Genomic DNA, 26331 nt, shown 5'->3' on the forward strand with positions numbered 1-26331 from the left:
AAATTGAGGTGGTCAGGTTACAGTGGAGAGGGAGGAGGAAGTACGTGTAATGATTTCTTCTTAAGATTTTTGTTTTAAGACAATCTCATTGTGCTCTTTTCCTTGTAGGTTTGACCGAATTGCACACACAAAGGAGACAATGCTCTCTGATGGTTTGAACTCACTCACCTACCAGGTGCTGGACGTACAGAGATACCCATTGTATACCCAAATCACAGTGGACATCGGGACACCGAGCTAGCGTTTTGGTACATAGATAAGAGACCTGAAATTAGCCAGGGACCTCTGCTGTGTGTCTCTGCCAATCTGCTGGGCTGGTCCCTCTCATTTTTACCAGTCTGAGTGACAGGTCCCCTTCGCTCATCATTCAGATGGCTTTCCAGATGACCAGGACGAGTGGGATATTTTGCCCCCGACTTGGCTCGGCACGTGACTTCTTAGCTCTGCAAGGTGTTTATGCCTTTGCGGATTTCTTGATGTGTTCGCAGTGTCACCCCAGAGTCAGAACTGTACACATCCCAAAATTTGGTGGCCATGGAACACATTCCCGGTGATAGAATTGCTAAATTGTTGTGAAATAGGTTAGAATTTTTCTTTCAATTATGGTTTTCTTATTCGTGAAAATTTGGAGAGTGCTGCTAAAATTGGATTGGTGTGATCTTTAACAGAAAAACACAAAATTTCAACTATTGTTAATGTTACGTCCTCCCCCCACCCCCTTCTTTCAGTGGTATGCAACTACTACAATCACTGTGCATATGTGTTTTCTTAGCAAAAGGATTTTAAAACTTGAGCCCTGGACCTTTTGTCCTATGTATGTGGATTCCAGGGCAACTCTAGCATCAGAGCAAAAGCCTTGGGTGTTCTCACATTCAGTGGCCTATCTCCAGATTGTCTGATTTCTGAATGTAAAGTTGTTGTGTTTTTTTTTTTAATAGTAGTTTGTGGTATTTTAAAGAAAGAACAGATCGAGTTCTAATTATGATCTAGCTTGATTTTGTGTTGATCCAAATTTGCATAGCTGTTTAATGTTAAGTCATGACAATTTATTTTTCTTGGCATGCTATGTAAACTTGAATTTCCTATGTATTTTTATTGTTGTGTTTTAAATATGGGGAGGGGTATTGAGCATTTTTTAGGGAAAAAAATAAATATATGCTGTAGTGGCCACAAATAGGCCTATGATTTAGCTGGCAGGCCAGGTTTTCTCAAGAGCAAAATCACTCTCTGGCCCCTTGGCAGGTAAGGCCTCCCGGTCAGCATTATCCTGCCAGACCTCAGGGAGGATACCTGGGAGACAGAAGCCTCTGCACCTACTGTGCAGAACTCCCCACTTCCCCAACCCTCCCCAGGTGGGCAGGGCGGAGGGAGCCTCAGCCTCCTTAGACTGATCCCTCAGGCCCCTAGGCTGGGGGGTTGTAAATAACAGCAGTCAGGTTGTTTACCAGCCCTTTGCAACTCCCTAGGCAAGGGAGCCTCTGTTCTAGTGGGGGCCACCTCCCTCAGAGGCTCTGCTAGCCACACTCCCTGGCCCACCCTATATTACCAGTTCTCCTTCTTCCTCCTTCCTCTTTTCCCCTGCCTTTCTCATTCCTTCCTTCCTCTCCCTTTTTTGTTCCTTTGCCTCTTGCCCGTCCCCTAAAACTTGACTGTGGCACTCAGGGTCAAACAGACTATCCATTCCCCAGCATGAATGTGCCTTTTAATTAGTGATCTAGAAAGAAGTTCAGCCGAACCCGCACCCCGACGCCCTCCCAAGAACTTCGGTGCCTAAAGCCTCCTGTTCCACCTCAGGTTTTCACAGGTGCTCCCACCCCAGTTGAGGCTCCCACCCACAGGGCTGTCTGTCACAAACCCACCTCTGTTGGGAGCTATTGAGCCGCCTGGGATGAGATGGCACAAGGCACTTCCTACCACTGAGCGCCTTTGCCAGATCCAGCCTGGGCTCAGGTTCCAAGACTCAGCTGCCTAATCCCAGGGTTGAGCCTTGTGCTTGTGGCGGACCCCAAACCACTGCCCTCCTGGGTACCAGCCCTCAGTGTGGAGGCTGAGCTGGTGCCTGGCCCCAGTCTTATCTGTGCCTTTACTGCTTTGCGCATCTCAGATGCTAACTTGGTTCTTTTTCCAGAAGCCTTTGTATTGGTTAAAAATTATTTTCCATTGCAGAAGCAGCTGGACTATGCAAAAAGTATTTCTCTGTCAGTTCCCCACTCTATACCAAGGATATTATTAAAACTAGAAATGACTGCATTGAGAGAGAGTTCTGGGAAATAGAATGAAAGCCTCTCTTTCTGTCCGCAGACCTGACTTTTCCAAAGTGCCTTAAAAGAAATCAGACAAATGCCCTGAGTGGTAACTTCTGTGTTATTTTACTCTTAAAACCAAACTCTACCTTTTCTTGTTTTTTTTTTTGTTGTTGTTGTTACCTTCTCATTCATGTCAAGTATGTAGGTCATTCTTAGAACCAAGGGAAATACTGCCTCCCCCATTTGCTGATGTAGTGCTCTCATGGGCTCACCTGGGCCCAAGGCACAGCCAGGGCACAGTTAGGCCTGTATGTTTGCCTGATCCGTGAGATGCCACGGGTCCTGTTTCCTTACTGGGGATTTCAGGGCTGGGGGTTCAGGGAGCATTTCCTTCTCCTGGGAGTTATGACCGTGAAGTTGTCATGTGCCATGCCCTTCTCTGTTTCTGTGTATCCTATTGCTGGTGACCCTTTGTGAACTGGCCTTTGGGAAAGATCGAAGAGGGCAGAGGTGGCACAGGAGGGTAAAGGAGATGCTGTGCTGGCCTTCAGCCCGGACAGGGTCTCTGCTGACTGCCAGGGGCGGGGGCTCTGCATAGCCAGGATGACGGCTTTCATGTCCCAGAAACCTGTTGTGCTGTGTATTTTGATTTCCTGTGTATGCAAATGTGTGTATTTACCATTGTGTAGGGGGCTGTGTCTGACCTTGGTGTTCAAAACAGAACTGTATTTTTGCCTTTAAAATTAAATAATATAACATGAATAAATGACCCTATCTTTGTAACTGCAGGTGGTTTCTGTTTGCCAGGTGTAAGGGGTGTCATGGCTGTGGGATGGGGTGGGGACAGGGTCATTCCCTGGTCTGTGACCCACAGAAATACACATGCCTCCCTGGAATCAGACATTTCCCCATCTGAACTTCATTCTCTTATCTGTAAAATGGGAATAATAACACATAGGGACTTTTTTGAGGCTTAAAAGTGACGATGTATCTAAAACAATGACTAATGCCTCACAAGTACTCACTACATAGTAGCTAGTGCCATTTCAAAGAAGAATTTTTTTCCCCAGCAGTTCTCGGACCACATTCTGCTATTTTCAACAGATACCAGGATCATTCAGACGTAGATCTCAGGGCCATTTGCACCAGGTGCTCACAGTGTAACTTGAAGGGAATTATCCAAAATGAGGTTTCTTGGCAGTCTCAGGAAATGTAACCATAAGCTCTAAAGGATCTTAGTTTCTACCCAGGTGCCTCCTCCCTGGTGGCCCTGGGTCAGGCTGGTTGGATTGAATTGGCACTCCTGAAGAAGGGCTGCAGGAAACCAGTGAGCAGGAGAGCCACCCCTGGCAGGGAGCTGCAGGCCCTGCCTGCATGTCACTGCTAGAGGGATCCCTGGTGACCTCAGGCCTGTGCAGAGGTGGCCTGGGGTTCAGATCTGGCCTTCAAACAGGACAGCTCTGGTCCTTTGGACAAAATGCTGCCTTAGAGGGTCTGACAAAATTAAAAACAAACAAACAAACAAAAAACCTGTTTCTTTCCTTCTCACACACCACCACTCACAACACTTCAGTTCTGCCCCCAGATATGTGGGGATTTCTCCCCACCAACAAGCAGTTTTCCAGTGGACACTAGCTGGGTGTCCTACAATTTAACTCAATTCTGACACTGTCTGCCTGGAGATAGCATCGGATCCCACAGGTTGAAGGCTCAGTCTCACAAGACTGCCTCCACTGCAGATGCCAGTCAGAAGTAGTTGGTTGGGACCTATGCTTTAAAAAAATGTTTTTTGGATACAGGGCCCTGCTGTGTCACCCAGGCTGGCCTCAAACTCCTGGGCTCGCGCAATCCTCCCGCCACAACTTACCAAGTAGAAGTAGCTGAGCTGCAGGCTTATATCACTCACCCAGCTGTAGTTGTGACCTATACTTCTGACCAACCAGCTATAAATTGGGGTTCCCATGAGCCTCTTCTTGGGTTTAATTTGCTAGGACAGCTTACAGAACTCAGTGTAACACTTAACATTTACTGGTCTTATTATAAGTGATATTAGAAAGGACACCAATGAAGAATAGGATGGAGAGATGCATAGGGCAAGGCATGGGGGAGGGGGAGAGAAGCTTCCATGCCCCCTCCAGGGGCTCCACCCTCCAGACACCTCCACGTGTTCAGCTATCTGGAAGCTCATCTGACCCTGTCCTTCTGGTTTTTATGGAAGCTTCATCACATAGGCCTGATAGATTACACCATCGGCCATTGCCAGTCAGCTCAACCTTCAGCCCCTTTCCCCTTCCTGAAGGATGGGAGTGGGACTGAAAGTGCCAACCTTCTCATCATGGCTTGGTCTTTCTGGTGACCAGTCCCCATCCAGGAGTTCACTGAGAATCATTTCATTAAAACAAAAGACGTTCCTGTCACCCGGGAAATTCCAAGGGATTAGAAGCTCTGTCAGGAACCAGGGTCAAGCACCAAATATTAGAATAAAAGATTCTCCTAGCACCCTATTGCTCAGGAAATTATAAGAGTTTTAGGGGCTCTCTACCAGGAACCCAGCGCAGAGGCCAAATATATATATTTTATTATATCACAGTGCCACACAGGACTTTGCAAGCTGTAAGGTCTGAGTGAGTGAATGAAAGGTTAAATTCACCCTTTCACTGTGTGCTCCACTTCACTGAGACACATATCCACACAGACACACAGACACACACATCCACCCAGACGCACGCATCCACCCACACACCTCCACACATGCCTACACACTAACATGCATAACACACCTGACATGTGCCTATGAGAGGTCGGCATACCTGGATTCAAATCCTGCCACTGCGTCTTATTCTGTGGCCATGAGCAAATGACTTCGCCTCTCTGTGCCTCAGTTTCTCACAAAATGCCTTTCAGAATTTTTTTTTTTTTTTTTTTTTTTTTATAGACAGAGTTTCAATATGTTGACCAGGCTGGTCTCAAACTCCCGGCTTCAAGCAATCTTCTTGCCTCAGTCTCTCAAAGTGCTGGGATTGCAGGTGTGAGCCACTGCACCTGTTCCCTAGTTTTTCTATTATTTGTTTGTTTTTTAGAGACAGGGATCTCACTATGTTGCCCAGGCTGGATTCAAACTCCTGGGCTTAAGCAGTCCTGCCTCAGTTTCTGGTTCTGTGTAATGGGAGTTATAACAGAACCTATTTCATAGGGCTGTTATGAAGATTAAGTGAGTTAATACCATACTTATGAAGCACTTAGAACATGCCTGGCTCATAATAAGCACGACAAGTGTTATGCTTGTTTAATTGTTTGAAATGCACGTGGGCATATGTGTTGACATGTACAGACTGCCATGTACATATTGCACAGATATACATATGCACACACTCAGGTGCTGGGGATCTTCCCTTTTCCTCTTCTGGGGCACAGGTCTTGAACTTTGCTATGTGGCAGCTGGGTGAGTAAACCTCAGGGCGAGTGACTGCTGCTGTTCTGGAGACACCCAGGACCTCACCAACGGTGTTTCCCCCACCCTTCCACGCCCCACCTGAGTGAAGGTGTTGAGGATGGCAGCCTTGGGGAGGGAGAGAGGTTGAACCCCCTCCCCATGGGCTCCAAGGGACCAGGGAGGGAGGTAGGAGGAAGAGGGCCAAGGACAGGCTCCTAGGCTCAGCCATTTCCTCGAGAAATGCTCTGTTTCTAGTCTCACACAGGACCCAGAAGAACCAAGTCTGAGCCAAGCAGAGCCCCATAATCATGAGAGTAATCACCAGATCCCCCACATACCACCTCTTGTCCATGGGAGAATGTGGCCCAGGTGCCAAACCACTGGCCTACAGCTGTTCTTTGGAGGCAGGGCCAAGGGGCCCAAGGAGGCGGCTGCCCCTGGGGGTGAATGAGTGGCGCCTCCCTGGGCGAGACATGTTTGCTGCTCTCAACTGAGGCCAGCTGTGTGGGGGTGGTGGGGGGAGAGGGGAGGGAATGAGGATGATCACGTTGACCACATTCTGAAGGTTACCAAGTTTCTGCCACATATCCAGGCTCCTTCCCTCTTGTTTCTTCCAGGAGGTGGGATTTCAGACATTCCTAAGGGCTGGTTTCTTCTTAGAACTGGAACTTCTTACCATGTCGGAAAGGAAATGAGGTTTGTCTGGCTGAGCCGGTCATGGCAGGCAAGCCTCATTTCCGTCTTTGGCAGTGTCCCCAGGCAGGGAACGTGGCTACTGCCTTTTTCTGGGCTTCAGGACCTGTACCCAGGCTGTGAGGCAGAGGAACTCCAGGTGCAGAGGAGGTTGTTATGAGTGATAGGGTCAATAGACTGGAGACCAGAGGAACATGGCACCCCAAGGACATTTGCCCTGCAGCGAGATGTGTTCCAGGGTCACCAAGAGTAGAGACGGGGCACAATGATGTCACGGTGTATTTGGGGAGAGTGAGTGCCAGGTCACCAGGCAGGGAGCCTGGAAAGACAAGCCAGGAGGAAGCCATACAATGACCATTATGTGTGACTGTCTCTGACTCCCCACTTGCTGGGCAAGTTGGTTCGCCTCTCTGTGTCTCTGCGTCTTCTGTAGGAAGTGCCCTGCTGTTGACTTTCCTCTTGCCCTGCGACTAACCTTCTCTGTCTTCTTGAGGGAAGTCCATTTATTTCTGGGTCATCATTTGTAAAAACAGCAGGATCACCCCTTCCTGCTCTCCTCCCTCCCTCCCTCTTCTTTTCCCTCCCTCCCTCCCTCCCAGGGCTTCCTGGAGCATCATGGGGTAAGCTGTTAAAGTTCTACCTGGTGAGGGAGGGCTGGCATGGCGTTGGAGACCTCTCCCTCTTGTGCCCAGTGCCATCCATGCTCCATTGCTGTCCCTCGGAAGTGCTTCTTTGTCTCCATCCTTCCTCTCACCTGCTCTTCCCTAACTTTCCAAAACTCAGGCTTCCTGATCATCCCCTACCAAGCTCAGCAGGGTCAAGAGTACCCAGGGGCCTGAGGGAGAAGCACAGGGATGCAGACAGGGTGGCTGTGCCTCTGCTCAGCTCCCAGGAGTAAGAGATAGGGTTAAGAGGAGTATGGGAGCCAATTCCCTACCCAGGCTCCTTTCAGCTGGGCCATCTGTCCTTTGACAAAGAGATCTAGGATTTCCTGACCTTAAGAAGTCTCCCAGTGGAAATGCAAATAAAAACCACAAAGAGATACACCAATTTGGATGGTTATTATTTTAAAAACCAGAAACACAAAATAAGTGTTGGCAAAGATATGCAGAAATTGGATCCGATGTTAGCCATTGTTGATTCAGGGTAAAAGAAAAGAAGAAATTGGAATACTTGTGCATTGCTGGTAGGAATGTAAAATGGTGGAACCCCTACGGAAAATGGTATAGAAATTCCTTCAAAAATTAAACATGGAATTACCATAGAATCCAACAAGTCCATTTTTAGCTATATACCCAAAAGAAATAAAAACAGGAGCCTGAGCAGATACTAGTTCCTAGCACTATTATTCACAGTAGCCAAAAAAAACCCCACGAGTCCATTGATGGATAAACAAAAGGCGGTATATATATACAACAGAATATCGGTCATTCTTAAAAGGGGAGGAAATTCTGACGTATACTACAACTCGGATGAACCTTGAAGATATTATGCTAACCGAAATAAGTCAGTCACAAAAGGACAAATATCATATGATCACACTTAGACAAGTTAGCTAAAATAGTCAAATTCACAGAGACAGAAGGCAGAATGGTGGTTGTCAGGGGCCGGGGGAGGTAAGGGGAATGGGAAGTTATTGTTTAATGAGTACAGAGTTTTAGTTGGGGAAGATGAAAAAGTTCTGGAAATGGATGGTGGTAGTGCAACAATATAAATGTACTTAATGCCACAGAACTTTACATTGGCACTCTGCCCCCGATGACTGGCTTTTCAGTTGCTACCTGTTCCCATTTAAAAATGGTTAAAATGGGCCGGCTTGGTGGCTCATGTCTGTAATCCTAGCATTTTGGGAGGCTGAGGCAGGAGGATCACCTGAGGTTGGGAGTTCGAGGCCAGCTTGACCAACATGGAGAAACCCTGTCTCTACTAAAAATACAAAATTAGCCAGGCGTGGTGGTGCATGCCTGTAATCCCAGCTACTTGGGAGGCTGAGGCAGGAGAATCGCTTGAACCTGGAAGGCAGAGGTTGTGGTGAGCCGAGATTGGGCCATTGCATTCCAGCCTGGGCAACAAGAGTGAAACTCCGTCTCAAAAAATAAATAAACAAATAAATAAGGTTAAAATGTAGAGGCCGGGCGCAGCGAGTGGCTCACGCCAGTAATCCCAGCACTTTGGGAGGCCAAGGTGGGCGGATCACTTGAGGTCAGGAGTTTGAGACCAGCCTGGCCAACACGGTGAAACCCTGTCTCTACTAAAAATACAAAAATTAGCTGGGCGTGGTGGCACATGCCTTTAATCCCGGGCACTCAGGAGGCTGAGGCAGGAGAATTGCTTAAACCCAAGAGGTGGAAGTTGCAGTTCATTTACTTAGCACGTCACTGCACTCCAGCCTGGGCAACAGAGTGAGACTGTCTCAAAAAAAAAAAAAAGGTAAAATGATGCATTTTATGTTATGTGTATTTTACCAAAGTATGAAAAAATAAGAAGGCTCCCTGTGGTGAAGGCATTGCCTGGTCTGTTCTGCTCTGGAGGTGGCAGAGCATGGTGGTTAGTCCCAGCATCTTCCTGGAGATTTGAGCGTGAGATGTGCTGGCTGTGTGGGCTATGCCACCTGAGGAGGATTGGCCAGTCATAGGGACTCAGCCTGGTTGCTGAATCCAGCTGGGGACCTTGTCCCCAATGACTGGCTTTTCAGCGGCTACCTGTTCTCAAGACAAATGCTGTCCTCCCCTAAGGAGTCTAGGCTGTGGCAAAGCTATAACATAGATACAACCGTCCTTTTGCCAGGTGGGGCTTAGGTAGAGAAGTTGAAGCCTGGACTCAGTCAAGATCTCAGGACTGAGAGCAAGGAGCCCCTTACTCCCAGGGTGCCCACTTGGTTCCCACTGACTGTTGGTGGAAACTAGGGGCTGAGCTGGAGGCTTTTTAGAGGAAGAAATGACAAGCTGGGGGCTGGATTATCCCTGGGGGTGAAAATGGAGTCAGCTAGATAGGTTATGTCTTGAAGGAGAGGAGGGTCCCCTGGTGTCAGGAAGGAGAGCCTGAACTCCGTGTTAGATCCTGGATTGGAGATGGGCAGGACACTTGGGAAAGACAGGACTTGGTACTGGCGAGGGTACTACCACACCCATTCTGGGAGTGGACTATAGAGAAATAAGTCTTAAAAGTGGACCTATCTTTTGAACTCACAAGTCAACTTCTAGGAATTCATCCTAAGAAAACAAAGTCACACCCCAAGATGTATGTGCGTCAGTGTTCGCCCTAGTGCTGTTTGTAGCTCTGGAAAATAAGAAGCCACCATCAATAGGGGACTGTGCTAAGTAAAATGAAGTACATCCAAACAATCAAGTACTATGCAACCATTGAGAATGATGAAGTGGATCTATATTTATCGATTGGAAAGAGGCCTAAGGAAACAAAGGAAACTACAGAATGGTCTTTCCATATGAGGCAGGGAAATGTATGAATAATTTAGTGCAGAAATTACTCTGTAATTGTTTGTGGGAGCAGATGCATGAGCAAAAAATTGAAGATGATTTTCCTTCTCTACATAGCCTGGGGCCAGGCTCCTGTTCTAAGCGTCCCCGCCCCACCCTGGGCTGAGGCCTTTGTTCAGAATGTTGGCCCTGTTGAGAGGACATGCTGGGTCGTCTTCTGGTAGGAGTTGCATTCCCCACAAGTCCTCTTGGAAGGGCGATTCAGGGTTCCTCCCCTGGGGGAATGGTGGAGGCCTGAACCCTGTTCACAGGTGGTGGGATATGGCATGGCTGTAGGAAGATCTGAGAAGGCAGAACAGGAGCTCAACACAGGCTGGGGGGGCTTCTGGCAATTCTCTCAGGTTTAGAAAAATAGTTACAACATTTCTTGCCACTCTTTTGTGAGTGCGATTGAACTGTCGAGCCTCAAGACACTAAAGAATGGAAAGAATGCGGTAGGAGAGGAACACTGTCTTGGCTCTGGAGGGGCGAGATTCGCCTCTTGTGCCTGATCAGAGCTCGACAAGGGGGACCCCTTTTCTAGTAGATCTTTGACTCCAGAATCTAGGAGCCCTGTTGCAGAGGGAGGCCCTGACATCTGGATTTTGACACAGACCTGAGCCTGGAGCTGTTGGAAACTCATTTCTGGGACAGATGTGGAATGCTGGACAATCAAACGTCGCCGGGGCCTTTGGAGTGCTCCCTGTGTCCTGCTGCGGTGGCCGCAGTGACTTTGGTCTCCCCTGATGACAGAAGCACAGGAGATAGGCCAGCTCCATGGCCCAGCTCTTAGTTCCCACCTTCCTCCAAGGCGGGCCTGTGGGGCAGGGAGGGTGCAGGTGGACTCGTGAACCCCTCACCCGTGTTCACCCTCCATGAGCACACTCGGCACTTTCCCACGTACCGTGTGTTGCTCCTTACAATAATCCCAGCATGGGAAACTTAGGCTCAGGGAGCTCACATGACTTGCACAAGGTCACACAGAGTTTGGGTCTGACACAGATCTCCTGAGTCCCAGGCTAGGGCTCTGGCCACTGGACCATGGCCCAGCTCCTCATCTACACAGTGTGGGAGCAGGGGGATGGAGGCTGTGAGGTGCCTTGCCCCAGCCAGGGAAGTTGTGGCCTCAGCAGCGCTGCCGAGAGGAGTACAGCCTGGATCCAGGGCTGGAGCCAAGAGCACCTTTGGGATGAGATTATTTGTGTTTTGTTTTGTTTTCCCTTTACTGTTTTAGAGGACTTAGGAACCTAGTAAACTCGAGAGCGACAGTTCCGTATACCAGGGGCATTGGTGTCACCACGGTCTGGGAGATGTACAGGAATGGTTAACACTGAAACAATCCATGAGGATGCAAGGAGGCCTAAGGCGTGGGGAAGAGGGAAGAATGGAGACTCCTGAGGGCTGGGGATGCAAGTGGACCTGAAGACATGGGGTTTTCTGCCTCTGAAGCATCACTCTGGGCAGCAACAACCAGTTCCTGCTTCATGGACAAGACAGCTTCTTAATCCTCCGGGACCTGCCCTGCCTGGGCCAACACCTGGTGTTCAGGAGGGCTCAGCACAGTGTCTGTCTCAAGACTGCGGGGACCCAGAAGGTCAGGTGGAGACCTAGGATTCCCCAATAAGGCCTAGATGCCTGCTCAGTTCTCCCTTTCTCTTCTCGGCACCTTTCCTCCCCGACTGTACACCCTCTTCCCAAAGGAGGGCAATTGCCACACTATTCCAAGACCACCTGTAAGTTCTCAGCCAAAGGCATTTTCCTAAGCGAAGCCAGGGGCTGTGGTTTGTTTTGATGACAAGCTGAATCAAGACTGCTAAAAAGCAGGCTGTTGGGTTTAACCTCATCAACTCCAAGCCTCAATGATTTGTGTTTCATGTGGTTTGCTCTGGATAGACACTGACCTAGTGACAATGAGACTATGGAACGGGGAGAGAAGAATTGCATGCTGAGGACAGGAGAAATCTCCCCCATGAACAATTTGTCTGTTGGGCAAGACATCTCATATGTCACCTTGGGCCATTCCTACCAGCTTAGAATGCTCTGTGTCTGACTCAGATGCTGTGTGTGTCTCAAGGGCGCTGGGCTTGGTGGCCTCTGTGAGTTTGGCTGGGAGATCTTGGCCCTGCTGGCTCCCAGGGTCCATGGGCACTCTTCCTGTCTTGGGTCTACCCTGTCGTGCAGGTTCACTGCCCACAACCTCCAGGAGACTGTTCCAAGGGTTTTCTTTGTGGGAGACAAGTCCTGCCAGGCCTTTCCCTGGCCCCTCTCCAATCCTGATGTCAGTACACATCCTAGCATACTGCTGGGAATGCCTCAATTTGGGGGAGTGCAATTAGTTGAGGGAACTGAGGAAGTGCTGTACTGGGAGTCTAGGGTTGACTCCTGGGTGACCAAGGCAAGAATGTCAAAGGCATTTGAACCAGTGTGACTCCATCTTGAATTGGGGCTGGGTGATATAAGGCTGAAACCTACTGGGCTGCATTCCCAGAAGGTTAGGCATTCTTAGTCACAGGATGAGACTGAAGGTTGGCATAGGATACAGGTCACAGACCGGGCGTGGTGGCTCACACCTGTAATCCCAGCACTTTGGGAGGCCGAGGCGGGCGGATCACCGGCGGTTAGGAGTTTGAGACTGGTCTGGCCAACATGGCGAAACGCCATCTCTACTAAAAATACAAAAATTAGCCGGGCATGGTGGTGGGAGCCTGTAATTCTAGCTACTCGGGAGGCTGAGACAGGAGAATCGCTTGAACCTGGGAGGTGGAGGTTGCAGTGAGCCGAGATCACACCATTGCACTCCAGCCTGGGCGACAAGAGTGAAACTCCATCTCAAAAAAAAAAAAAAAAGATACAGGTCACAGAGACCCTGCTGATAAAACAGGATGCTGTAAAGAAGCCAACCAAAACCCACCAAAACCAAGATGGCGATGAAAGTGACCTCTGGTGTCCTCACCACTCACTATACGCTAACTATAATGCATTAGCATGCTAAAAGACACTCCCGTTCCCATCAGTGCCATGACAGTTTAAAAATGCCATGGCAATGTCTGGAAGTTACCCTATATGGTCTAAAAAGGGGAGGAACCTTCAGTTCTGGGGGAAATCCCCACCCCTTTCCCAGAAAATTCATGAATAATTCACCTCTTGTTTAGCATATAATCAAGAAATAACTATAAGTATACCCAGTCAAGCAGCCCACACCACTGTTCTGCCAGTGGAGTAGCCATTCTTTTATTCTTCTGCTTTCTTAATAAACTTGCTTTCATTTTACTCCATGGACTTGCCCCAAATTCTTTCTTGCACGAGATCCAAGAACCCTTTCTTGGGGTCTGGATTGGGATCCCTTTCCTGTAACAAGATCATCTCTCTAGTCCCCATCTGGAAACGGGGTCAGGAGGCTGCGAGGGCCTTTCAAAGCTGCCATTTTGTATTTCTAAGAAAACTCTTCAGCCTGATTATAGTTACTGCTAGGGTGCTAAAGACAGGACTCCCATCCTCCCTCAAGGTCTCAAAGCCAGAAACAAAGGTCTACTTTGTCAATCCAGGAAACTAGGGAAGGGAGGAATGGAGGAAGGGCAGCCTCGGAACCCTGGTAGTTCCGAGGGATCCCCCAGGGCATGGCCAAGAGGCCAAAGGGAACTAGGCCTCGGCTGCATGTTTTCCTGGAAGGCTCTACTGCTTTTCCTTCTTCAGCTGGCCTCTACCCCTGGACCAAAGCCGCAAAAACACAAAGTTCAGCTTAAAAAGTAAAACACAAAACTTGTCCCAAGAGTCTCTGGTGACCTAGTTCTGGTGACCAAATTCTGGCCTGAGGCTGACCCCAAGGGAACCTCAGAGCATCAGCCTCTCACAGCGCCCTGGGGGTATTCAGTCCTGAGTACCTTGGCTGTAAGGCCAGCCCCCTGCTGAAGTCCCCCTTCCCAGAGTCAACCAGAGGGCCACTCTTTTTCAAAGGGACTTGGTGGTCAGGTGCCAGCTGTACTTTACCAGAGAGGAGGGGAATCCAGTAGGAGCTTTAGGACTATGGGCCAAGGAGACCCTACCAACCTGGAAGGCAGTAATTATCTCCTCCGCAGGTATTCACAACATTTTCTGGGTCACAGAGCACCTCCATAGCTTGGGAGGCCTGTTGCTTACGACAGCTTTGGGACGTGACATGGTGGTTGGCCAAATGTAAAGAGTATGGACTTTAGAGCCAGATACGTTTGGGTTTAAACACTTGGCTTCAGGCCAGGCATGATGGCTCATGCCTGTAATTCCAGCATTTTGGGAGGCCGAGGCAGGCAGATCACCTGAGGTCAGGAGCTCGAGACCAGCCTGGCCAACTTGTTGAAACCCTGTCTGTCCTAAAAATACAAAAATTAGCCGGGTGTGGACTCTGTCTCAAGACAAACAGAAAAATAATAAAGACTTGGCTTCACCACATAGTCACTGGGGAACTGTAGGCAAATTGCTTTTTTGTGGACATCCACAATTATCCCAGCACTGTTTATTGAAAAGCTGTTGTCCTTTCCCCACTGTACTTCAATGCCACCTTGGTCATAAAGCAAGTGTCCTTTCCTGTGAGGGTCTGTCCCTGAACTCTATTCTAGTTCATGGCTTTATTTATCTATCGTTGTCCCACTACCATACTGTACCTTTTTACTGAACCTTGTTCTTTTTTATTGAGGGTCTTGGCTCTTGCATTTCCATAAGAACTTTACAGTCAGCCTCTCAAGAGCCACCAAAAAACCCCACCATAATCACCCCACTTTTTGAGATATTGATTGAAATGCTGGTAAGTTTATGGATCACTATAAGAGACCTGATATCTTTAAGACATTGAACCTTCAACGTATAAACAAGATAGAATCCTCTTTTGGTTTAGGTCTTCTTTCATTTCTTCACAGGGATCTTATACATTTTTATTATTTTTTCCCAGGTATTGTATATATTTTTACTCTTTTTTATTTTTTGAGACAGAGTCTTGCTCTGTCGTCCAGCGGGGAGTACAGTGACATGATCTCGGCTCACCGCAACCTCCACCTCCCAGGCCCAAGTGATTCTCCCACCTCAGCCTCCTGAGTACCTGGAACTACAGGCACATGCAACCATGCCTGGCTATTTTTTTCTATTTTCTGTGGAGACAGGCTTTCACCATGTTGCTCAGGCTGGTCTCGAACTCCTGGGCTCAAGTGATCCACCTGCCTTAGCTTCCCAAAGTGCTGGGATTATAGCCATGAGCCATCGTGCCCAGTCTCTTTTCACTATTTTTAAATAAATGATAGCCTTTTGAAATATATTTTTCTTTTGTTGCTCATATATGTAAACACAATTTTCGTATATTGAGCTTGTATTCAGTAATCTTGATAATTAATTCTAATAATTTTCTCCCCATTCATTTGGATTTTCTAAGTATCTTCTACAAAGATTTCCTGTCATCTTTAAATGTTTCTTCTGGCCGGGCGCGGTGGCTCACATCTGTAATCCCAGCACTTTGGGAGGCCAAGGTGAATAGATCGCCTTGATTTTGAGACCAGTCTGGGCAACATGGCGAAACCCCATCTCTACTAAAAATACAAAAATTAGCCAGGGATGGTGGCACGCACCTGTAGTCCCAGCTACTTGGGAGGCTGAAGCAGGAGAATCACTTGAACCCGGGAGGCAGAATTTGCAGTGAGCCAAGATGGCACCACTGCACTCCAGCCTGGGCAACAGAGCAAGACTCCATCTCAAAAAAAAAGAAAAAAAAGATGTTTCTTCCTTTCCAATCTCAAAGCTTTTTTTCGTACCTTCCTGTGCTGTCTAGGACTTTCATTACAATGTTGAATAGAGGTAGTAGAGACGTATTTTCATTTATTCTAAGTCTAGGTGTCTAAAGGAAAACTAAAGTTTCACCATTAAGAAGGGTATTTGATATAGTTAAGAATGATAGTTGAAGGCCGGGCGCGGTGGCTCACGCCTGTAATCCCAGCACTTTGGGAGGCTGAGGCAGGTGGATCACCTGAGGTTGGGAGTTCGAGGCTAGCCTGACCAACATGGAGAAAACCCGTCTCTACTAAAAATACAAAAAAATCAGCCAGATGTGGTGGTGCATGCCTGTAATCCCAACTACTCAGGAGGCTGAGGCAGGAGAGTCACTTGAACCCAGGAGGCGGAGGTTGTGGTGAGCTGAGATCGTACCATTGTACTCCAGACTGGGCAACAAGAGTGAAATTTCGTCTCAAAAAAAAAAAATGATATTTGATATAGTTTTATGTAGACTTTCATTATACTAAGAAAATTCCCTTCTATTCCTTGTTTGGTAAGAGTTAAGTTTTTTGTTTTGTATTGTTTTGTTTTAATCATGAATGGATGTTGAATTTTATTAAATGCTTTTTGGCATCTATTAAAATGATCACATGATTTTTCTCCCTTATTCTTTTAATGGGGTAGATTTTTTGGATTGGTTTTCAAGTCTTAAGCCAAACTTGCATTCCTAGAATAGAAACAATTTACTCATTATGAAGTGACCTTTTTATGTATAGCAAGATTTGGTTGGCTAATCTACTATTTAGGATTTTTACATCTATGTTCATGACTGAAATTAGTAGGTAATTTTCCTTAATCATAATATCCTCCTTAGATTTTCATATCGCTGAAAAAGTCTTTTTCCTTTTTATTTCAATCTCATAATTATGTTCAAAGGAAAAAGTTTTGTGGCCAAGCACACTGGCTCATGTCTATAATCCCAGCACTTTGGGAGGCCGAGGCAGGAGGATCATGTGAGCCAGGAGTTTGAGGCTGCAATGAGCCATGATCACACCATTGCACTCCAGCCTGGGTGATAGGATGAGAAGACCCTGTCTAAAAACAACAACAGAAAGTCCAGCAATGGTAGCTCAGGCCTGTAATCCCAGCACTTTCGGAGGCCGAGGTGAGTAGATCACCTGAGGTCAGGAGTTCTAGACCAGCCTGGCCAACATGGTGAAACTCTGTCTCTACTAAAAATGTCTCTCTCAAAAGATCTTATTGTACTATGCTTACCTATTTTCAGATTGCAGTTGACCATGGGTTAATTGAAACCATGGAAAACGAGACTGTGGATAAGAGGGGGACTACTGTAGTCAGAATTTTAGGGGACAGTGTTCTGTGTATGTCTCTTAAGTCAAAGTTGTTAACTGTATTGTTCAAATCTTCTATTTCGTTAATGAATTTTTTTTTTTTTTTTGAGATGGAGTCTCGCTCTGTCACCCAGGCTGGAGTGCAGTGGCGCAATCTCGGCTCACTGCAAGCTCCGCCTCCCGGGTTCACGCCATTCTCCTGCCTCAGCCTCCCGAGTAGCTGGGACTACAGGCACCCGCCACCACGCCCGGCTAATTTTTTGTATTTTTAGTAGAGACGGGGTTTCACTGTGTTAGCCAGGATGGTCTCGAATTCCTGACCTCATGATCTGCCCATCTCAGCCTCCCAAAGTGCTGGGATTACAGGTGTGAGCCACCATGCCCGGCCCTACTTTAATGAATTTTGAAATCAAATCTTCTATACTCTTTGCTTGTTGAAAATTTCCCACTAGGCTTGTAGCTTTTTCTATTTGTCTTTGTAGTTCTATCAGTTCTTACATCTTGTGCTTTGAGACTATGTTATTAGAGATTTAGCAATTTAGGATTGTTGTATCTTCTGGGTTTAAGACTTTTTGGCTGGGCGCAGTGGCTCTCAGCTGTAATGCCAGCCCTTTGGGAGGCAGAGGTGGGCGGATCGCCTGAGGTCAGGAGTTTGAGACTAGCCTGGCCAACATGGGGAAACCCCGTCTCTACTAAAACTACGAAAATTAGCCAGGCAATGGTGGTACGCGCCTATAATCCCAGGTACTCAGGAGGCTGAGGCAGGGGAATTGCTTGAACCTGGGAGGCAGAGGTTGCAGTGAGCCGAGATGGCGACACTGCCCTCCAGCCTAGGCAACAGAGTGAGACTGGGTCTCAAAAAAAAAAAGAATTTTTGCCTTAAAGTAAATTTTATCTAGGAATTATATAGTGGTGATGGCTACATAATATTGTGAACATACTGAAAAGAAATTGAATTATATACTTTAAAAGGAAGGAGGAAACCAACCTTTTATGATATATATATATATATTATATAGCTATATCAGCTTTCTTTTAGAGTCTTCCAATTTTATATTTCTCAGTCCTTTTACTTTCATTTTTTCTGTATCCTTATGCCTTACCTCTGTCTCTGGTAAATAGCATGTTGTTTGTTTTTTAAATCCTGTCTACTAATCCTTGTATTTTGAGAATTTCTTTTCCATTTATATTCACTGTAACTATTGGTATATTTCAGTCTGAATCTATAATTGTATTAAGTTCTTTATTTCTTTTTTTTTTTTTGAGATGGAGTCTTGCTCTGTTGCCCAGGCTGGAGTGCAGTGGCGTGATCTTGGCTCACTGCAACCTCTGCCTCCCAGGTTCAAGCTATTTTCTGGCCTCAGCCTCCCAAGGTAGCTGGGATTACAGGTGCATGCCACCGCACCTGGCTAATTTTTGTATTTTTAGTAGAGACGGAGTTTCACCATGTTGGCTAGGCTGGTCTTGAGCTCCTGACCTCATGATCCACCTGCCTCGGCCTTCCAAAGTGCTGGATTACAGGCATAAGCCACCGCGCCCGGCCCAAAGTGCTTTCTATTTGTCTCATCAGTCATCCTCAGTCATCATCAGTGGCTTTGACATGAGAGGACTTTGTGGAATGGTAGATGAAAGTCATATTGGAATAGGGTAGGAGTGAACAGATTGAGGGAGTAGAAATAGCATTTTGGGGGCAACTCTTTCTAGAAGTTTCGCCATGAAGGAAAGCAGAGAAATGAGGTGGAGTATGAAAAGAAATAATAGGCCAGGAAGAATTTTAAGAGTGAGAGATACCAGAGCATGTTTGTATGCTGAAAGAACACTCTTTATGTGCTCTATATTCCCTTTTCTCTCCTTTCTTGCCTTCTTTTGAATTGATAATATATTTTTAACTTTTCTACATTTTTCTCTACTGGCTTGGAAATTATGCACCCTTTCACTATTATTTTATTAATACTACAGGGATTACTATATCCACCCTTGACTTATTTAAGTCTAATAGGAGTTTATCTTCTTCCAGGATAATGCAAGAACCTTGGAACACTTTTACTCCATTTACTGTCTTGGCTTTTATGTCATTGTTGTTATACATTTTAATTTCATTTTCAACCTCATGTTATTATTATTGCTTTATACAGCCAGCGTCTATTCAGGTTTATAAACATATTTACCATCTTCATTGTTTTTCATTCTTTTCTGCATTTGCAAGCTTTTTTTTTTTTTTGAGATGGAGTCTCTCTTTGTCGCCCAGGCTGGAGTGCAGTGACACAATCTCAGCTCACTGCAAGCTCCGCCTCCTGGGTTCACGCCGTTCTCCTGCCTCAGCCTCCCGAGTAGCTGGGACTACAGGCGCCCGCCACTATGGCCAGCTAATTTTTTGTATTTTTAGTAGAGACGGGGTTTCACCGCATTAGCCAGGATGGTCTCAATCTCCTGACCTCGTGATCCACCCGCCTTGGCCTCCCAAAGTGCTGGGATTAGAGGTGTGAGCCACCGCGCCCGGCCATTTGCAAGCTTCTGTGTGGCATCATTTTCCTCTGACCTAAAGAACATTTTTTAGTATGGCTCAACCAGTGACAGATTTTCTCATTTTTATTTGTCTAAAAATGTCTTTATTTTACTTTCATTCTTTCTGAGAAATTTTTAGAATGGAAAACTTCAAACATATGCAAAAGTAGAGAGACTAGTATAATGAACCTGTATATCCATTATTTAACTTCAACAATTATCAGCACCTATCCAATCTGTTTCCCACCACACAGTCCCCACCCAGTTCCAGATTATTTTGAAGAAAGTCCCTGGCATCATAATATTTCAACCGTAGGCCGGGCGCAGTGGCTCACACCTGTAATCCCAGCGCTTTGGGAGGCCAAAGCAGGTGGATCGCCTGAGGTCAGGAGTTCAAGACCAGCCTGGCCAACATGGTGAAACCCCGTCTCAACTAAAAATACAAAAAAATTAGCTGGGCGTGGTGGGGGGGTGCCTGTAATCCCAGCCGCTTTGGGAGGCTGAGGCAGGAGAATCGCTTGAACCTGGGAGACGGGTTGCAGTGAGCCAAGATTGTGCCATTGCACTCCAGCCTGGGCAACAAGAGCGAAACTCTGTCTCAAAAAAAAAAAAAAAAAATGCAACTGTAAATTCTTTAGTGTCTATCCCTAAAAGATAAGTACTCGTTAAAAAAAAAACACAATTTAAAATAAATTAAATTACTTAATATCAAATATTCAGTCAGTATTCAAATTCCTCCGATTTTTTCTTATTCATTTATTTATAGTTTTTTTTTTGAATCAGAATCTTACCTTTCTTCTTGAAGGGTATTTTTGCTGAATACAGAATTCAAATTTGGCAGTTATTTTCTTTCAGTACCTTAAATACGTAATTCCATTGTCTGCTGGTTTTCATTATTTCTGAGCAGAAGTCATTGATTAAATTGTTGCTTTTTTTTTTTTTTGGAAGATAATGCATCTGTATTCCTTTGACTGCTTTTAATATTTTCTCTTTGTCACTGGTTTTGATGTGTCCCATGTAGACTATGTGTCCAATGTACTATGATGTGTCCGGGTGCAGACTTCTTTTTATTTATTCTGCCTGGGTTTTTAGGATTTCTTGAATCTGTGATTTGATACCTTTCTTCGTTTTTGGAAAGTCTTCAGCCATTAATCATTCAGGCTCTTCTTCTACCCCGTTATCTCTCTCTTCTGTCTTACTGGAACTTGAATTACACATGTGTTAGAACTTCTCTACACACTCTTTATGAATCATTTCCTCTCTTCTGTATTTTCCATACTTTTTTCTCTCTGCACTTATTTCTGGTTTTTTTCTGACTTATTTTCTAATTCGTAAATTCTCTCTTTAGTTTGTCAGATCAACTGGTAAACCTATCCATAATTACTTATTATTGATGATTGTATGGGTATACCTTGGAGAGATTGTGAGTTCAGTTCAAGACCACCACAATTAAGTGAATATTGCAATAAAGTGAGTCAAATTTTCTGGTTTCTGAGTGTATATAATAGTTGACGTTTGCACTAGAGTCATTAAGTGTGCAATAGCATTATGTCTAAAAACCAATGTACATGCCTTGATTTTTAAATATTTTATTGCAGCCACGAGGTGGCTCATGCCTGTAGTCCCAGTTACTCAGGAGGCTGAAGTGGGAGGACTGCTTGAGCCCAGGAGTTTGAGGCTGCATTGAGCTATGATTGTGCCACTGCACTTCAGCCTGGGTGATAGAGCGAGACCCTGTCTCTAAAAAGAAGAAGGAGGAGGAGAAGGAGGAGGAGGAGGAGAGGGACAGAGGGAGAAGGAGGAGAAGTAGGAGAAGGGGGAGAAGAAGGAGGAGAAGAAGAAAAACATTGCTGAAAAAGGCTCTCACTTTGTGAGATAAAAAAACAAAGTGAGCACATATTATCAGAAAAATGGCCTTGCTAGATGGTCCAGGCAGGGTTGCCACAAACCTTCAATTTGTAAAAAGTGCAATTCCCCAAATAAATAAAATAAAATAAAGTGGTGCACAATAAAACAAAACATGTATGTGTTTTTGGTTCTTGAATTTCCATTTAGGTCCTTTTTTATTATTCCCAGTCCTCTGCTGAAATTCTCAACCATGCCTTTGAACATGGTAAACATAGTAACTTTAAAGTTGATTTGTTATTATGCCAACATTTGGAGCCCCTGTGGAGTTATTTCTATTGTCTACTGGTTTTGCTGGTTTTCGTTCATGCTATATTATCTCTTCATGAGCCAGAAATTGTATTTGCAAAATACAATGCAAAAAATTGCTTATAGCAATAAGTTGAGGCCTGTGATGTCTTCCTCCAGAAAGGCTTTAAATTTGCTTCTGCCAGGCTCTTCAGAGTCAATGGCATTCCAGAATTACCTTATTCTAGTTGCAGGGATGGAGATGATTTGAAGCTGATTCCAATTAGGGTCTGTCTACTTGTAATTGACCCTTACTTCCAAGGTTCAGCTGTTCCATATCTCAACTTGGGGAGGTTCATTAGGGCTCCTTTATTTATTTATTTTTTTGGAATACTTTAAGCTCTAGGGTACATGTGCACAACGTGCAGGCTTGTTACATATGTATACATGTGCCATGTTGGTGTGCTGCACCCATTAACTCGTCATTTAGCATTAGGTAATTCTCCTAATGCTATCCCTCCCCCCTCCCCCCACCCCCAGCAGGCCCCGGTGTGTGATGTTCCCCGCCCTGTGTCCAAGTGTTCTCATTGTTCAATTCCTACCTGAGTGAGAACATGCGGTGTTTGGTTTTTTGTCCTTGCGATAGTTTGCTCAGAATGATGGTTTCCTGCTTCATCCATGTCCCTACAAAGGACATAAACTCATCCTTTTTTATGGCTGCATAGTATTCCATGGTGTATATGTGCCACATTTTCTTAATCCAGCCTGTCATTGATGGACATTTGGGTTGGTTTCAAGTCTTTGCTATTGTGAATAGTGCTGCAATAAACATACGTGTGCATGTGTCTTTATAGCAGCACGATTTATAATCCTTTGGGTATATACCCAGTAATGGGATGGCTGGGTCGAATGGTATTTCTAGTTCTAGATCCTTGAGGAATCGCCACACTGTCTTCCACAATGGTTGAACTAGTTTACAGTCCTACCAACAGTGTAAAAGTGTTCCTATTTCTCCACATCCTCTCCAGCACCTGTTGTTTCCTGACTGTTTAATGATTGCCATTCTAACTGGTGTGAGATGGCATCTCATTGTGGTTTTGATTTGCATTTCTTTGATGGCCAGTGACGATGCGCATTTTTTCATGTGTCTGTTGGCTGCATAAATGTCTCCTTTTGAGAAGTGTCTGTTCATATCCTTTGCATAACTTTTGATGGGGTTTTTTGATATTTTCTTTAAATTTAAGTTCTTTGTAGATTCTGGATATTAGCCCTTTGTCAGATAGGTAGATTGTAAAAATTTTCTCCCATTCTGTATGTTGCCTGTTCACTCTGATGGTAGTGTCTTTTTGCTGTGCAGAAGCTCTTGACTTTACTAAGGCCATTGGAAAAGTATAGTATTAGGGTGGGAGTGTCCCGATTTTCCAGGTACCATATGTCATGGCTTCCCTTGGCTAGGAAAGGGAATTCCCTGACCCCTTGCGCTTCCTGGGTGAGACAACACCCCACCTTGCTTCAGCTCACACTCTGTGGACTGCACCCACTGTCCAACAAGCCCCAGTGAGATGAACCTGGTACCTTAGTTGGAAATGCAGAAATCACCCCTCTTCTGCGTCGCTCACGCTGGGAGCTGTAGACTGGAGCTGTTCCTATTCGGCCATCTTGGAACCAGGAGCCCTTTTTAATTTTTATTTTTTATTTTTTATTTTTTTTGAGACGGAGTTTTGCTCTTATAGCCCAGCCTGGAGTGCAACAGTGCAATCTCGGCTCACTGCAACCTCCACCTCCCAGGTTCAAGTGATTCTCCTGCCTCAGCCTCCTGAGTAGCTGGGATTACAGGTGCCTGCTACGACACCGGCTAATTTTTATTTTTTATTTTTTTGAGATGGAGTCTCACTTTGTAGCCCAGGCTGGAGTGCAGTGGCGTGATCTTGGCTCACTGCAAGCTCCGCCTCCTGGGTTCACGCCATTCTCCTGCCTCAGCCTTCCCAGTAGCTGGGACTACAGGCGCCCACACCACGCCTGGCTAATTTTTTGTATTTTTAGTAGAGACAGGGTTTCACCATGTTAGCCAGGATGGTCTCGATCTCCTGACCTTGTGATCCTCCCGCCTTGGCCTCCCAAAGTGCTGGGATTACAGGGGTAAGCCACCATGCCCAGCCCAGGGCTTCTTACTTTGGCTAGCCCTAAACTTCAATAACTGTCCTCCTGTTTAAAAAGGCCATCTTCCTCTGGTCATTCATTCGAGCATGGAGAAATACCCTCCAGGGAAAAAGTAGTCCCAAACACCAATTTATTATCTCTTCTATGCCTATAAGCAGATTTGTTTCTTATTTTCCAGTTGTCCTCATGAGGGGACTGGACCAAATTGCAAGAAGTGAAACTCTGTTTAACCTGCTGAGTCTCTATTTTCTCTAGATGAAGAACTAGGTAAGCCTGTTGGATTTGGCAACAGGAAAATCATCAGTGACTTTGACATGAGAAGACCTCATGGAATAGTAGAGATGAAAGTCATATTGGAATAGGGTGGGCGTGAACAGATTGAGGAAGTAGAAACAGCATTTTGGGGGCAACTCTTTCTAGAAGTTTGGCTATGAAGGAAAGCAAAGAAATGAGGTGGAGTATGAAGAGAAATGATATAAGTCAAGGAATAATTTTAAGAGTGAGAGATACCAGATCATGTTTGTATGCTGATGGGAACGCCTATGCTGATGCATGTATTTCCCATCCTCACGACAGGTATATTTCACAGTAAATTAACAAGCTGGCTTTCTATGTCTGCCTTAGTACTGTTTTAATTAGCATGAGTCAGAGCCCAGGGTCTCAGCTCTAATCAGCTTTTTTTTTTCACCATCGCCCAGGCTGGAGTGCAGTGGCATGATCTTGGTTTGCTGCAACCTCTGCCTCCCAAGTTCAAGCGATTCTCCTGCCTCATCCTCCCGAGTAGTTGGGATTACAAGCACCTGCCACCACACCCGGCTAATTTTTGCATTATTAGTAGAGATAGGGTTTTACCATGTTGGCTAGGCTGGTCTCGAACCCCTGACCTCATGCGATCCACCTGCCTCGGCCACCCTAAGTGCTGGGGTTATAAGCGTGAACCACCGCGCCTGGCCTAACCAGCCTTTCTTATCACATCCACAGTCACTTCCATTTCTTTCTCTTTTCACTCCTACCTCATCCTCAGCCCCAGAGCAAGCCCCCACCCAACTCTTACGTGATCAGATGCTCCTGACTGAGCTTCCTGCCATCAGGGCCATCAGTTTCCAGCCCCCTTTTCATGAAGCTACCAGAGCCATTCACATTTATTGTGTGTCAGGCACTGTTCTAGGTGCTGGGCCCTCAAACGTGGAAATTTAAACATGTCACCCCCCTACTTAGTCATACCTCTTGCCCCCCAACCCCATTTTCTTTTTTTTTAAATTATTATTATACTTTAATTTCTAGGATACCAGTGCACAACGTGCAGGTTTGTTACATATGTATACATGTGCCATGTTGGTGTGCTGCACCCGTTAACTCATCATTTACATTAGGTATATCTCCTAATGCTATCCCTCTCCCCTCCCCTCACCCCACAACAGGCCCCGGTGTGTGATGTTCCCCACCCTGTGTCCAAGTGTTCTCATTGTTCGATTCCCACCTATGAGTGAGAACGTATGGTGTTTGGTTTTCTGTCCTTGTGATAGTTTGCTCAGAATGATGCCCAACCCCATTTTCTAACCTATCTCTCAAACCTCACCCTCCTCACCCTTGGTTTCGCCCCTGCAGCAGGCTGCTACATGAGGTAAGGCTGGCCTGTGTGGGGAAGAGATGCTTGGGTTGCAGACGGTGGGGGCTCTGAGCATCAGAGCTTGAATGTTTGGTCTGGGCCAGCTGGCCCAGTGGCACTCAGTGCCTGGGCAGGCTCTGTTTTCCTTGGCTAAGATCCCTGGGGCACCATTTGAGCCAGAACTACAGTTCCAGGAGATGAAGGTAGGACAGGCATCCTGGACTGGTGAGCCAGGGCTGGGCTGTGCCAGGGCCTTCGTTTCTAACTTGGGAGAGGCTTTGTGTTTCTGTCCTTTTTCTAAGAACTGTGCAGTGACAAGAGTCAACAAGAAAAACAATACCCCGGGGGAAAATCTTACTTCCTTAAGCCACAGGATTGTGGGGGTGTGTGTGTGTCTTTGTGTGCGTCAAAGTTTCCATGTCTGCCACATTATTTTATCTGTTTCTGTATATGCATGTCTTACCTGTGTATGTGCACATGCCTATATGTGTATTTCTTACCTGTTCCTGTGTGTGTATCTTTAGTGACCACAGGGTGGGGTCGCCGAAAGCCACATTTTATCAAAGTACTTCTCTTCCCACTGTACATGATAGGAAGGAAGAAAGGGGAACTGTGAGCTTGCCAGACAACCCCAAAACTGTCCATTGCAATTAGAGAATGGAGAATCCCAGACGGCTCCAAGGGTAGGGATAAAATGGGGAACGAGGCTGGAACCCTCCCCTCTCTCTTGTGAAAGAAAGATCAAGCATCCCAGGCATACAAATTTAAGACTTATTCTGTGCCCTAGAGTCCCTGGAAAGAGAAAAGCAGTCTGAGTAGGGAGATGAGAGATGCTATTTTAAAAAAAGGACAACAGTGGGAAAGTACTTTCCTGTGGGGAAAGTGCAGGTAGCTGCTGGCACTCTTGCGGCCTGGCCCTGTGTATTCTGTTTGTACAGATCCCAGATCAAAGGTGTGCTAAGGGAAGCCTCTGGAACCACAAATGCTAACAAGT

At 46.0% G+C, this 26331-nt stretch overlaps 1 protein-coding gene across 2 annotated transcripts in view; it reads left to right on the plus strand.

The window, feature by feature from the left end:
• Positions 1-9556, plus strand: part of B4GALT1 (beta-1,4-galactosyltransferase 1) — a 63447-nt gene extending 53891 nt beyond the window's left edge. Inside the window, exon 6 of one of the 2 annotated variants that reach the window (XM_054502860.1) lies at positions 109-3029. In XM_054502860.1, coding sequence (XP_054358835.1) covers positions 109-241 — 133 coding nt within the window. In that variant the 3' untranslated portion in view covers positions 242-3029. Of the gene's footprint in view, positions 1-108; positions 3030-8842 lie in introns of those variants that run through there. The other variant, XM_054502862.2, reaches the window with a different exon arrangement.
• Positions 9557-26331: the final 16775 nt, after the last annotated feature.

Source organism: Pongo pygmaeus, chromosome 13 (assembly GCF_028885625.2).
Source record: "Pongo pygmaeus isolate AG05252 chromosome 13, NHGRI_mPonPyg2-v2.0_pri, whole genome shotgun sequence".
Classification (NCBI taxonomy): domain Eukaryota; kingdom Metazoa; phylum Chordata; class Mammalia; order Primates; family Hominidae; genus Pongo; species Pongo pygmaeus.